This window comes from Pteropus vampyrus, unplaced genomic scaffold, assembly GCF_000151845.1.
Source record: "Pteropus vampyrus isolate Shadow unplaced genomic scaffold, Pvam_2.0 Scaffold15, whole genome shotgun sequence".
NCBI lineage: Eukaryota > Metazoa > Chordata > Mammalia > Chiroptera > Pteropodidae > Pteropus > Pteropus vampyrus.
The window spans coordinates 7,788,332-7,803,766 of NW_011888796.1; the positions used below are offsets into that span (position 1 = coordinate 7,788,332).

Consider the following 15,435-nt stretch of genomic DNA (forward strand, 5'->3'; position numbering starts at 1 on the left):
TAATTGAGCTAAGTGACTAACAGGAGGGCAGCATATACAGTAACAGTGTGGGTACGCTAGACAAGGGGATGATTCACGTCCTGGGAGGGATGGAGCAGGGTGGCATGAGATCTCATCACAGTACTCAGAACAGCACTCAATTTAAATTGTATGAACTGTTTAATATTTTCGGACTGCGGTTGACCTCAGGTAACTGAAACCACAGAAAGTGACACTGTGGAGAAGGGGGGACACTACTGTACTCCAAATACAGGATAGTAATAATACTTTAAGCAAATTATTTTTCTTACAAAATACCACCTTTCTCTTAAACTTATAGCACGCTAAAACAGATGGACAATTTGAGAAAAAAAATCTTGAATTATTTTTCATACAATTCTTTTAAAACAATTCAACTCAGGTCATGAAACCACTAATCATTCTACATTGCAGTGAAATCCATTTGGAACAATTTCAAATGTTTCAGGATGCAGAGGCCAGAAACTGAATTATCTATAAAGGCCTAATTCCAACTTACTGTATCTAAAAGGTTTTCATAAAGGAACTAGAAATCTAGGACTTAACTTAATGGTAAATAGTATTCATTATCAAGAGTAACCTCCATATTTTATATGCAAAAACCAGATTTTTGTTTTTTAATTTATACAGGGTTTTAAAATCTTCTTATTTAGGTCATAAGCTTCAAATACAAAGTATTCTCTAAATATAAATCAGTTTTGATTAGTGCCACTAATTTCTTGAGAATTTCTAATCCACTCCAAGAAACCCTGATTTTTTTATAAGGCTTATTATATGTTTTAGCAAAAATATATACTATGGATTATTTTCAAGGATTAAAAAAAACTATTTTTTAAAAAAGCTCCAAAATTATACTCAGAGAAAATACTGTTTATCACATATGATAATAAATGTACTCATCAAACTTACATAAAAGGCCTCCGCCAACTGCCTGAAGCACAGTTAAAATTGGGAAGAAGTAAAGTGCCGCATAAATACTTTTAAATCGATCGGACTTCCCCAGCCCACAGGCAATCTTCTTTACCAGGAGTGGCCGGAGCAGCATCATTAATACCAAGCAGAACGCGTAATAGATAAATACAATGGTGTACCTATAAAATAAAATAATTGTATTAGCAGAAATATGTTTTAAAATATTTTATCATTGATTGTTAATTTAAATTAAAGATCCTATAAGAGTTTTAAAAAGTATATTAAGTCTACCCATTGAATATTCATATTGGTGGAAGGTTGGCCAAAAAGACTCGTACACCGCTGGAAAGGGCACGTTGGTTCCTCTCCAGGAGGCAGTTTGGAAATGTAGATCCAAAATCCTAAAAATGGTTATATCCTTTGATCCAGCAATTTTACTTGCAGAATTTTATCAAAGGGAGATAATCGGGGATACACAAAAAACTTTATGAACAAGGTTTTTATTGGATCACATAATAAAACTCAGCAAGAAAATAAATATTCAGCAACAGAAAACTGGTTAAATTTTATAGTACATTCAAGCTGGAATATTATACAGCCATTATTTCATTAATTGAGGCAGAGGGTATAATTCTATGAAATAAAAAAAACTTTATCAGTCTTTTACACATAAATGTTAATCTTATATACATAGAGATACAGAGAAAATAATATCTATACATGGAATAAATAATTTGTAGGCCTTAAAGGTAGGAAGATGTAAAAGATTTTCACACCTTTATATCTGGGTCTTATTTTTTGAAAATTACCTTTTTAACATATGTGCATGTGTATTTTTAATGCTTAGTGCTATTAAGAACTTGCTTAAAAAGGATGATTTCATTGGCATATTATGTAATGAAAACTTACTATTAACTATGAGAACATAAATATCAGACTCTTCTATTAAACCTTTACCAAGAAAAACCCATCAAATGAACACCAACAATTAACAGAAACTAAAAATGAAGTAGTCTGGGATAATATTACACAGAACTTTATGAATTTGATATTTGTAAAACAAACATTCTGATGGAAATTACAAACATTTGGGGGAAAAAAGAAAGAGGACATTACTCAAGCACTTGAATAATTCCAGCTACTATTAGGTGTTTCCTATATATAAGGCATTGCACTGTACTTGATATGTGCACATTTATTTAATCCTCACAATCACCTTATAAGGGATCATCATTCCCATTTTATCATGGGAAAACTGAGTTATAAGAGGCTCTGAATATGTTCACGTTAACACAACAACTGGCAGACCTGGGATTCAAACTCAAGCTGGTCTTTAGCTCCAAAGCCCATACTCTTTTCTGTATGTCAGATATTGCTTCTCTGCTGCATATCAAAAAGGTTTTTCTTATAACTCCTTTCTTAAGAAACATATATGGCTTATTTTATGTGTTTATACACACTTTCTAAACACCAACACAAAAATACTTTCACTTTTATTATACCAAGATGTATTTCTATTTCCTCCTATCAGGCTATGTATCTCTTAAGAAAATCATTTCTATATATCTTCCCCAGTACCTAGAAGCCATTTTACAATGCTTGATATGTTGAAATAAGTGAAATCCATAATTATCATTTTTGAAAAAATGATCTCAGGTCTAAATACTTACAGTGGGTAGACAGCTTCGTGAGTACAGTGCACTGTGGTAACATAGTCTGGACTTGGGTTGTAAAGCATTGTGTACCAATCAGAAAGCATCAATACTCGACATGAACGGATATAAAGAACACCAACTGGATCACTCACAAGTAAGGTGATGATAGCTGCCATACTGCATTCAAATAATGCAGTGATGTGTTGGAAAAGTGCACTGGAACTAGTAATACAAAAGAAGCACAATTACCAAAAAAATTTTAGTGCTGAATGGCTTTAATAAAATCTGGATATGATTCAAGATATGGATTCTAAAAAAAAATTTTAACTGGTAAATCCTGAAAATAAAAATCTAAACAGGTAAGAAAAAACAAACCTATAAGAAAACAACTTAAGAAGAGTTTAACCTTGTTTACAAAAAAGGGATATACATCCCAGATAATGCTGTGCCAATAGTATCTAAATGCGTAGAAGAGCAGAAATTAGATCCACATTTATCTACAGTATCTTGTCAAACTGCTATCAAAACTTATTAAAGTAATTTAGGCATCTGTGATATTAAAATTTAATGGCAGTAGGTGGAATTAGGGGGAAAAGTTATCTATAAAGGTTCCTTAAGGAGGTGACAGTGAAAAAAAGGTTGAGAAACATTGCTATAGCCTCAGACAGCTAGGCCTCTGCTTCCTTGATTTAAGTGCAGCATCTCAGGAAAATGCAAGGGCTGGTCCTTGTGTTCCTTGCTACCAATTTCCTAGGCAAAGCATAGTTATGCGAACTCCTTTTAAAACCCGCCTCCTTTCTTGCTTAAGCACTGATCACTGCTCTGCCCTCAAACCAAAGCTCTAACCTCTGCTCCAAGGTTCTCCCTCAAAACATACCTGATGTGTTAGTTCTGATGCATTTGGTGAGGTACCTCTTATCCCATCTTTTTTCTTTGAGCTGAGAGGTTTCAACAATTAACTGAGCATTTATTCTATTTAGCTTTAGTATCACATCTTTCTCGCCCCCATCTCTCATCATTCTATAACAGAAATTAAAAAGATGAGACCTGCTTTTAAAAAAATCTATTTATATATTCTGAGAAACAATGAATGCTTTCCCAACATAAATAATCACCGTGGATTTATGAAGTAGGATCTAGAAAAGTGCTTATTCTATTTCCATCTAATCAGTTTTTTTCACTTCCATTCCCACTACTGGAGTCTGGCCATCACTGTTTCTTGGACAACAGCCTTCTAGGATGTCTCACCTCTAATCTACCCTCTACAGGAGTTATCTTCGGAAAATATAACATCCAATGATGCAACTTCTCTAAACCCAAACCTTCACCAATAAATCATTCACTTGGCAAATAGTAGCTGAGTGAGCATCTTTCACTTGCCAGCTGCTGTGCTGGTCTTGGGAGATTCCATGGAGAATAACAGAAATGGCCACTGCCTGCCTGGAACTTAACAGTCAAAAATGGGCCAAACGTTAAATGAGGAAACAAACATAACTAACTATAAATTGTGTCGAGTGCTAAATATAAAACGAAAACAACAAAATGAAGAGTGCTATTAAGAAAGAAAAATAAGGGGGACATATCTACTTTAGATTGGGCCAGGGAAAGCCTATATGAGTAGGTATAATTTAAACTGCTATCTGAAGGGAAAAAGGGCAACTAGGTAAAAAGTCACAGAGAAAGAAGAGAATATTTCAGGCAGAGAAAACAGTGTGGAAAGGACCTAAAGTGGGTAAGATGCTGAGAAATTAGAGGAATGAAAAGCCAGTAGGGTTGAAATGTACTAGGGTAGAAAGTGGGTCTTCATTCCCAGTAGAATAAAGTTCACATCCTCATCAAGAACATTAACATTCTGGCCTCAATCTACCTTTTCCACTCTCCTTTTTAACACCTTCTTTTCATATGCAGTCCCCATTCTGACCACCCAAACTTCCCTTCTTCCCACAACAGATTACACATTTCATGCCTCCATGCCATTGTTTATGCTGTTTCCTCTGCCTAAAATGTTCTTTTTTTTGAAGTTTTTCAGATTCCACCGGGCATAATTTATCTCTTCCATTCTTTGTGATTCCAGAGCATTTTGTTTATAATCCTTTTTATACACTTTGTTTATACATTTTTTAAGACTGATTTATATTACAATTAGTTGTATATATATTTGTCTTCTCTACAAGATTATAGCTCTAAACCATGTCAGTTATTTTTGTATTTCCTCTCCTGATCTTCTAAACATAAAACACAGTGCTGAATAAATGTTTGTTGATGTAATGTGTTAGTATAAGTTTTCATAATTAGGTTGCAGCTATATCATTTTAACATTATAATAGATTAGTAGTATTAAATTACAATATATTTGCTCTAGAACAATAGTTTGTAATCATAAGCAATTCTTTGTAGAAAACCAATAAAGATTATAATTGATAAAATTTAAAAATACATTCTTTCAAGATCATTTAGAGTAAAACAGATATAGTATACTTCCTTTACTAATTACTGAGGCATGCCCTATCATTAAATTTTCTTGCCACAGTCAAAAGTAATCAGAATATAAAGCAAAAACAGGTGTACCATTTTTAAAACAACAGAAGTATAATTACTTGATAAGGTCTTGTAAATGATAATTATTCCAATATCATTCCATCCAGATACATTCATAGAAAGTGCTAACCTCTTTTTCCCTGAGTACCACTCAATGAAGAACCAATGTAAAACAAGAGGAAGCATAGCCATAAATCCAAGATAGAGCCAATCATAAAGTTCTGGAGACTCTGTGCAAGGCTGACAATACTTCTGTGCATTTGTTCTCTGCCCTCTTGGGCACACCTACAATATGTAAAAACAATATTTTATGTACAGATATTATTTTAGAATATTAACACCTTCCCCTCAAAAAATCATTCTATAAGATATCCCATTTGAGTTTAAATATGTTTACATGTGTGTCTTTTAGAAATAAAAAAATAAAATACATTGTTTTTGCCTATATCCGTAAAATGCTCTTAAAGGATTTTTTACTAATTTACTGAAACAGTAACATTAAACAAAAAACTTATTAATATCATGTAAAAATAATTGCAAAGTGTTCTACATTTATGATGTTAAGTCCAAGTCACTGTACTACATCATTAATAAAAAATAATTAGAAGTTACTATAAAATTATAAAATGTTTAAAAAATTGCTATCTGTGACTGTCAAGATTATAGACAATCAATATGACAACAAAGATTTTATTAATGCTTCCATATTCCTTTAATGACCAGAATGGAGAAAAAAGATATTCTACATGTGAAAATACTTCAAAAGCCAAAAGATTTTACAAATGAAATAATACACAACATTAAGACTTACCCCACATTCTCCATATATTTCAGTTGAGCCATTTTTAAATAGTAGGGTCTTCCCACAGTAAAGTCCAAGGCATGCTGGTTGAATATCGACAGCTTTTTAAAAACAAATGCCAGTACAGTAACATCTTTTGTGATTTAAAAAAATTATGCAATAATAGTTGAATATTTGAAACACAGTTTCAAGTAAAAGATGGTATGTATTATAATGACAAGTCTTAAAGCATTTATTTTAAAAATTAAATTTCTCCTTTTACACTGTGACACTGCAGAAAGTTACACTGGAACCTCGTTGTTCATACTGTTCCTTATGATTAAGGTTCTCAACCAGCAGAGCGGGGTCTATCCCCAGAACTCAAAGCCTAATCTGGCATGACTCCGATGGCTCCAGCCACTTCCCTTTATTAGATGGTCTAGACCTCTGAAGTTCCATTGTTAATTTTAATAAGAGAATTTGTAGAGAATCACTACTTTTTATTTTGCTCAGTCAGGACATTATGTGACACACACATAGGTACAATCTGTTATTACCTTTCATTATATAACATCAGGAGGGCAGAAAGGACATAATTTCAGAATAAAGGGAAAACTTTTAAGTAAATAAATTCACCTTTATAAAAAGCTTATTACATTGTCCTAACTTCTGTCATTTTTGTCAAGGACAGGTGAAAATTTCATCAAAGCTGTATCAGTGGGCCACAATGACCAACATTTGGAAACCACTGCCTTAGAATCAACTACCTTGATCTTAAGCCTCAAAGAAAACAAAAAGCAGCTCTTCTTTACAAGAAAAATTCAGGGCCTACAGATTGTCTTTGATATCATCAACAGGTAGAAGTTACTGGAGGATTTTTTTCATCAGTGACATGTTACCCTTCATTCACTGATTCATTTATTCAGTAAACATGCATTAAAGTGTCAGATTCCACTAGTTAGGGACCACTAAAGAGCCACAGAGGAACATTACAGAGTCCTTGCTCTCAAGAAATCTACAGCCTAGTGTGGAATAAATCCAAAAGAACTGTGGTCAAATATGAATTAATTTAAGAATGATATATTTTATGATTATTCTTGAACGATCATTTCCCAAATTCTTCATGAATTAACAATCTAGAGACTGCCTGGTCCACAATGCCCTTTCTCCTTGCAAATTCGAGTAGACTTTTGATTTCTTTCTCCTTGTGCTGCTGAGAAAAAACAGAAATAGCACTGACTAAAATGCCTCATTTAATATGTTCGCTTTCATTAAATTTCTGAATTTTTAATAAACCAAGGGGCTTCTTTACCTTACTTGGCACTTAGTTTTAAACCAACTGTAATCACGATGTTCTAAACTAATAGATGGAATGAATTGCTCGAATTTTTTGAGAAGGTATAAGTTAAAGAACTGGAAGCTTTTTCTGTACAGGCTTTGCACCTATTAGATGCTTAATAAATATATCTGAATGTAAATAAGGTGAAGTTTCTTAAAACCCAAGGCCTGAAAACCAGTATGATAAACTGAAAGCAATAGTTTATCATCAACCAAACAAAACCCTGACTCCCAGTGTCCCTTCACTCTACTCTTTCATTTCCTTTAGTAAACTAGGCCTAAAATTTTGGCTTTTTTTGCAACCATCTTGCCTCTTTATGAAGGGCCTATCAACTATGTTAGATACCGAAGCAGGAGACAATAGTTATGCGGCAATTAGCTTCTGCTTCCCTTACTGTATTTCTGCACTCAAAAATGTGAAGTCAATCCTCATGAATGTTAAATAAACAAAGGTACTGAAACAAAGAGACAGAGTGACATTTCGAACAAAACAACAAAGGCTTGGCCTTACTCCCAGCACGTAGCTGGCCTCCCCTCTGCAGCTTGTCAGGATCCAAAACTATCCAGAACCTGGGAAGAGTCTGGAGGAGGCCTGGCCAGAAGATGGGTGGGAGGAAGGGGCGGGGATGAGCCTCTATTTAGAAGCGGCCTGCCGGGCCGAGCCCAGAGCCAACAGCAGAGAGAAGAAAAAGGGACTAAGACAAACAGTTCCCTGGACCCCGGTGACCACTCACCCATTGGCCGTTCTTAAGTTCCCCTGGAGAAGATCCAGGATCAGCGGATCCAGCCGCAGCGCCCGGACATCCGGGCCACAGCCACCTCGGCGGCTCCGCCTCCTGGTAACCCGGGTGACCATGCCGAAACCCCGCCCCTGACTCGCGCTTCCTTGTCTAGGCCCGAGATCCCGCCCCCTGAGAGAGGCCAAGCGTCCTGCTCTTCTCACATCGAGTACAGATAGGCCCGGGGCTTGACGCCGGCGTTACGGGTGGGTGGTCGAGTTCCTGGATGCAGACAGTGGAGAGCACGCGGCCGGTGCCCTTACTGCCACCCCATGACCCAGGGACGCCGGCGCTGTCAGTGGTGGACATGCACGCTGGTGGCGAGCCCCTGCGCATCGTTATGGCAGGGTGCCCCGAAGTGGTCGGCCCCACGCTGCTGGCCAAGCGGCGCTTCATGCGCCAGCACCTTGACCACGTGCGGCGACGGCTTATGTTTGAGCCCCGGGGCCACCGGGACATGTACGGGGCCGTGCTGGTGCGGAGCGAGCTGCCTGACGCGCACCTGGGCGTCCTGTTCCTGCACAACGAGGGCTATAGCTCCATGTGCGGACACGCGGTGCTGGCGCTGGGCCGCTTCGCGCTCGACTTCGGGCTGGTGCCCGCGCCCTCGGCCGGCGCCCGCGAGGCCCGCGTGAACATCCACTGCCCATGCGGGCTGGTGGCCGCCTTCGTGGAGTACGAAGGCGGCCGCAGTCGCGGCCCGGTGCGCTTCCATAGTGTCCCGGCCTTCGCGCTGGCCACAGGTAAACAAACGGTGGGACCCTCCCAGCCGCGGGCGGGACGGCAGCCGGAGGCAAAAACTAGCTACACTAACTCTCTGGGCTGAAAGCCACGCTATGCAACTAACGCACCCCCACAGCCTTTGCCGTTAATAGAAAGGTAATTCTAAATCACTGCGGATGTGTGCCAGAATCTTAGTCCTGAGGGGTTGTGCGGTGCATGCAAGTCTGTTATGCTGCAGATCTATCCTCTTGTGGCCTTGAAAGAGGCCTTAGAAGTAAAGAATTTCGCGTTTCTCTTGCTCCGTGTTTCATTCTCCACTTGACAAGCCTTCCTAGGGATTTTACAATTGAATAAAGCAAGGTCCACTAGGGTCAGGGAAAGAGTAAAAAACAGCCAGTGTACCGGAGTTACAGGCTGGCTCAGAGTACATGTAAAATTGTCGGGAGGTAATCACCCGAGAATTTACAAAACATAAGTTACTAAAATTCATCTGTAAAAAGTGCTTCCCCACTTCTTGGGGGAAAAAGTAAATGAGAATGAACTAAGTAGTTTATAAATCGTGAAGATAACAATGTTGCTGCTCTTATTTTTTAAAACAGGGACAGACATTGCGTGGGCTCAAATCCTGACAACCCCGTAAAGCTGTGCAACCTTAGTCAAATTACTTAACCTCTCTGTGCCTATGCTTCATTTGTCGACTCATTGATTTTTTTTTGTGAAAATTAAAAGAATATGTAAGGCACTACTTATATACACACATATACATATGTATGTATGTGTGCGTGTATATATAATGTTCCTATGGACAGACTACAGAATATATAGGGTTGCTAGTTAGAATTCTTTAGGTGTGCTGAGCCTTCAAAAGATTTTGGACGGTTCCCTAGTACAGAGCCTGTATGTCATGTAAAACAGCTGTCTATAACTATTATCCTTACATAGAGGGAGATCCCTCTAAAGAGCTGAATTCTATCAGTGAGGCTGCTATAGTAGTCATGACTGGAATTGAACTGGGAGCTAATTTAGTCCAGCCATGAATAAGGTTATTGCATCTTTTCTTTTTCTTTTTTTTCTTTTTTCTTTTCTTTTTTTTTTTTTTTTTTTGAGTCTTCAAGCCATGCATATCATTCTGTTAGTTTGATTTTGATCCTCCTCAAGGATCTGGATTCCAGATTAGCCTGATTGTGAATGATGCCGTAATGGCCCAGGCATATGTCAGTCTTGGAGCAACCTCAGGCAGCTGAAACACTCAAGCTGATGAAGAATGCCACTTGGGAAATTGGTGCCACTTTCTCATTAAGGAGAGAATGATGTCACATCTGCAAATGGGAGGACACTAGAGGGAGACAGGAGTTTATGTTTAGGATTGCATCTCAAAAACCTCAACAGTTTAACTAGCTGGACTACCTAGCCACCCCAGCAGCAAATGGGAAGCACTTTATATTTTGTAGGAAATGACAGCTGGCAGCAGGATCACCAACTACCTCAATTCAGGCTGATTAGGACAGGCGCAGCCAACTCGGCAAGCACAGTAGTTCCTGAAAGCATCACTGCATGACTGTACAATAATCAGTGGGCATTAATGCTCACTTTGAGTCATTAAGAAAATGAAATCCTAAATTCTCTACTTGGGAAAATGCAAAAAAGACAGACTGACAGTGTTCAACCAAGATCACTGCTCTGCCCCTCTCTATCTTGGTAACTTTGTGAATTCTATTTCTCACTGTCATGTCTGTAAAATGAAAATGACAACACTTCAGAGGATTGTTGAGGCCATTTGCATTCCACCTGCTAAAATGAAAACTCTTGAGTTTTGTTCATTGTATTCAAATGCTAGAACAGTAGGTAGTCAATATTCGTTGAATGAGTAACTTAAATGAAATTTGGAAAAGAATATGCTGATGGACAAATGTAAATACCTTGTCCTCTTAAGAGTCCTATTCTCACTGGAAATTAAACTTTTGGCTTTAATATTAACATTGCATTCTTAATCTATGCCAAGCACCCCACCCCACCCCCGCCACATTATCACATGGAATTCTCAAAAGAACGCTTTTGGGAGGTAATAGCCCATTTTACACATGAGAACACCAAAGAAGCCTCACTTGGCTTAGCTCTCTAGCAGTCCCTCATTTCCATATAATTCCTCATTTTCCTTTTATTAAACATACTTTTCATGTTGCATCAGCATCCAGATAAAGACCTTTTTCATTCAGTTTTACTGTTAAGTTCCACAGGCATGTTTTACTCTTTTGATGATAAATTTGCTGTGTTTTTACACATCACATGTAAAAAACGTCTCTGTGGGCTAGCCTGTAACTGAGAGCATATTGGTTGTTACCTTTGTATGACTGTGTAAATTCAAGAATGCAATAAAATTTTTATTTTTCACAATTTAATTTCTGAATTTGAGACCTCACTCTGTCCTATTGGTTGACTTAGCCTGATCCTTCCATGTGCTACCCCTTTTCTTGGCATATATGTGAGCAAAGTTTTGTGAAAAGAGCCAAGGCCTTGAAGAAGAGAACCTTTTGGTCCTCAGCTTACACAGGTAACCAGTGAAACGCTGTTTGCCCTGTTCACGTGGCCTCTGCTCCTGCCCCATTGCTGCCTCTGTCCCACCCCAAAGACTCTCATGGTGCTGTGGGGAAGTCAACACAGGTCCTCTGCACTCAGGACCTTCAGTCTTTCCTCAATCCAGAAAAAATTTCTCTATTGACCAGGAGAAATATTCCTCTTTGGGATACTCCTTTGCCAACAAATCTCTCCCCTGAGATCTTAGATTTTCCATAAAACCTGCTTTCTCCCCTGCCATATGCCTCTCCCCAGAGGCTGTAATTGCCAAGCCCACTTGAACTGGGGAGGAGAAAGAGGAAAATTTGAGGACGGGGAAAACAGGTTTAATGTTTCAAAATATCATCCAGCCCCATTTATTTGGAAATACCAGTTTAGGGTTTCAAACAAATGATCTTGAAGGGAAACTCTGGATTTGTCGGGGACTTAGAATACTCAAAAACCCTGATGCGAAATGATACCATAAAGGTCAGTGATTCCACAATGGCTTTATTCTGAGTATTTGCCTGCAGGATACTTTCATGAGATGAAAATACATAATAAGCGTTCATGAAAAAAAAATTTATACATGAAAAAAAATTTTTTCGTTTTGTTTTGACATGGCAGTTGAAAACAAAAACCAATTTGTGAATACGAATCTGAAAACTTCACTATTTTAAACCATTCCTAGTGGCATGAGAGGGGACCAACATTTTCCTTCATAGTTTTCACATGTGATGTCGCAGGGGTTTCCTTCTCTCTGCCTCTATGATATTTCCTAGAAAAGATCGTCAGAATACTTAACAAATATGTATGTATGATTTAGGGAAAACATGGTAATGATATGTTCATTAATTTATGCAAACATCAAGTTAAAGATAGAAAGATGCCCTTAGCTAAAGGTCTATTATTCTTTACCTGATGCCTACTCATTTTAAAGATGAATTTTTGTTTCCTTCCTTTTCATCATAGGAAGAAATATCCCCCAAATACACATATTAAAAATTCTATGAACTTTATTGCTAAAATACTAAAACAAATTTATTTAACACATCTTTTTCAGATCTCTCAGTGGATGTTCCTGGTCATGAAAAGTTGGTAGTGGACATTGCATATGGTGGCGCATTTTATGCATTTGTTAGTGCTGAAAAGTTAGGACTTGATGTTTGTTCTGCAAAGACAAGGGACCTTGTGGATGCAGCGACTGCAGTGACGAAAGCAGTGACAGCTCAGGTCAGTACAGTTGCTGCCATTGTAACAAACGCCTTCCTCTGTGGCATGGAGGGAATATAAACTACACATCTATACAGAAAATTAAATATCTACATATTTAAATTATTAGTAATACTAAGAACAGGGTTTGAATCTTAGGCTCTAGAGCAAGACTACCAATGAGTTCTAGCTTTGCTGCTTGTAACTCTTGTAACTTTGAACAAATTACATAACCTCCATGTACCTGTTTTCCTTATCTATAAAATGGAAATTATGAAATACTTGCTTCACGGGGTGTTAGAAGAAAGAAATAAGTCAATACAGATCAAGGACTTAGAATAATGCCTAACCCATAATAAATATTCAATAATGATAACTATTACTAACTTTAATAATATATATATACTAATATAATTTGTGGTTATTTAAACATATAGTAAAGGTATCATATAGTATTCTACTAATTCAAAATGCATATGCCTTGCTATGTGTAGTCATTCTACAAAACTTGAAAATAATGAATGTAAAATATAGCTTACAAAATGGATTTCACGAAATTTTATTAGACTTTCTCTTATTTCACAGAGAACAATAATTCCTAATTAGTGATTTTTTTCCTATATTGCTACAAAGTTAAATAACTACTCAAGTAACTCTAGTTTTGGCTTGAGAAAACTATTCTGATAAAATCAATTTTGATAATAAACGAGCCTAGAATATTCTTTCATTTCTAGCATCACCAGTCTGCCATTGAAATTGGGACCTATAAATAAAACTCAAATATAGTATTTGAATGTTTTAGCATATGAAAATTTAATTATCATTCTAAGTAAAAAATTCCTTGTGAAAAAAGTGTCTAATATACTTTTACTAATAATTATTTATGGATCTAATTAACAACTGATGTTTTAATTTAACATAATTTATAACTTAACAAAATGAAAAAATATATTATATCTCTGTTCTAAATTATCATTTTTCCAGTACTGTCAATATCGATATGTGGAGTTATTTTATCATAGTAACTTCTGAAGCTCTGAATTTACATCAATTTTGTTTCATTAAGCAGACAGCTAATAATTTGAGTTAACAATTTGGCATAAAATAATTTCACCTTACATTCAATGAAATCAAGAGGAAAAGGCATAATTTTCTTAATAGAAAGAGTAATTTTGAACTTTCCATTGAAGCTTAAACTTCTCACCAAGGTCACAAAGGGTGGTCTTTGCAGGAGAAGGGATTCTGAGAAAACTATGAGAAAAAGTTCTATTAGGGATGAATCAGGCAGTGGAACTATGTTGTGAATTCCTGACCATCCATACTGCTGATGCAGATTTAGGGAAAGGCCATGGGGTGGGGAGTAAAGTTAATATAACATAAATTCATCTTCATTCATTCATTTTTAAACAAACACATGGAAGTAAGATTATAGTAATCTTGGTCAAACTATCAGACATTATAGAAATCCAGGAAAAACTGAACAACCAGACCTCCGAGAACAGGAAACATTTCACATTTGGGCCTATGCTTTCCCATTGATGTGATTTAGCCTCACTATCAGTGCCTGCTTTTCTCTGTGTGTCTGCTGCTTTTCATGATAACAATTATCTTCATTCTTCAATACATTTTTTTTTTGTTCATCCAATTGTTTCTCTTACTAATTATTTCTATATTCTCATAACTTTTGCTTGCTCATGGCCTCTCACTGTCCTTGTGTCTATCAATGGTATTAACTTCAGCTCTAGATACTGATTGATTTTTCCACATTATCCCTTTCAAGCTCCTGAGAGTGAGGATATAACTGCCTTAGCTCCTCCTGTTTGCGCAGCCATGTCCAACCTGTGGACTGACCGTCCTGGGGTCAGTGATTCAAAGAGTGTGTGGGTTTGAGTATGTGTGTATAAAATAGGACTATTCCTTTGGTAGAGGCTATGTGCAGAGCAACTTCCTTAAAAAGGACTCGAAGTATGGTAAGAATCATAGCTTCCAGTCAAACTATGTTTATTCATCTAGACAAAGACATAATTTCTAGTATTTAGTGCCTTGATCCAAAAGATATTTTAAAAATGATAAAGATAGAAGTCATACAGAGTACCCCATATATGTTATTTAAAAGATAAATTTTAATCAAAATATTTATTTTACATGTGGTTGATAATTTTTTGTCATTTGTAGTTTAAAATTACTCATCCTGATAGTGAAGACCTTGGCTTTCTATATGGAACTATATTAACAGATGGAAAAGATGCTTATAGTGAAGAACCAACCACCAACATCTGTGTGTTTGCAGATCAACAGGTATTAAAACTGCAATTTTTAGACACAAAAACCTGGTAATATGGAACTAGAACACTGTGAACACTCTCATCTTCATTTATTCTGGTACAGGTTGACAGAAGTCCTACTGGCTCAGGAGTGACAGCTCGAATTGCCTTGCAGTATCACAAAGGGCTTCTGGAACTGAACCAGACAAGAGCCTTTAAAAGCAGTACAACTGGCTCAGTATTCACAGGGAAGGCTGTGAGGGTGAGTGACACCCTTAGCTTCTTACTTGTAAATGTGTTACTTTTGAGATGAAAAGGTATGAGTTGGGTGTTAGGTAAGTTTCTTTACTCAGCTCTCAGAAGAGAATTTTAAAACAGGCCTATAAAACTTCTGTTCAGCCAGGATATTAGTTCTCAGTGTGTTATTAATTGTACTTGCCAGAACATTTTCAATTGCACCAGTTTCCTTCTCTCTCAATCAGGGCTCTTGCAGGCTCTCTGATAGTACCTTCTCCATCTCTTTCCCTGCCCCAGCTTCCTTTTCCTATCCTTCCATTTAGGGGTCCCCAGTATTTTATCCTTAACTTCCTTCTCATCTCATCTGCAAGTTGTTGCCAGTGGGCAATTTCATTCACTTCTGAAGCTTCAGCTCTCAACCATCC

General features: G+C 37.1%; 2 protein-coding genes across 5 annotated transcripts in view; one reads left to right on the forward strand and one right to left on the reverse strand.

Moving 5' to 3' along the window:
* The window catches only part of JKAMP (JNK1/MAPK8 associated membrane protein), a 15,442-nt gene extending 7,353 nt beyond the window's left edge, over positions 1-8,089 (reverse strand). For 2 of the 4 annotated variants that reach the window (XM_023527189.1, XM_011384832.2), the window contains exons 1-5: positions 7,977-8,089; positions 5,935-6,026; positions 5,254-5,408; positions 2,601-2,807; positions 928-1,109 (exon numbers count right to left, since the gene is read on the reverse strand). In XM_023527189.1, coding sequence (XP_023382957.1) covers positions 928-1,109; positions 2,601-2,807; positions 5,254-5,408; positions 5,935-6,026; positions 7,977-7,980 — 640 coding nt within the window. In that variant the 5' untranslated portion in view covers positions 7,981-8,089. Of the gene's footprint in view, positions 1-927; positions 1,110-2,600; positions 2,808-5,253; positions 5,409-5,934; positions 6,059-7,976 lie in introns of all 4 variants that reach the window. The other 2 variants (XM_011384840.2, XM_023527193.1) reach the window with 2 other exon arrangements.
* A 55-nt stretch (positions 8,090-8,144) lies between these two features.
* The window catches only part of L3HYPDH (trans-L-3-hydroxyproline dehydratase), a 9,271-nt gene continuing 1,980 nt past the window's right edge, over positions 8,145-15,435 (forward strand). The window contains exons 1-4 of the mRNA XM_011384859.2: positions 8,145-8,764; positions 12,361-12,530; positions 14,685-14,807; positions 14,898-15,035. Coding sequence (XP_011383161.1) covers positions 8,248-8,764; positions 12,361-12,530; positions 14,685-14,807; positions 14,898-15,035 — 948 coding nt within the window. The 5' untranslated portion in view covers positions 8,145-8,247. The remainder of the gene's footprint in view (positions 8,765-12,360; positions 12,531-14,684; positions 14,808-14,897; positions 15,036-15,435) is intronic.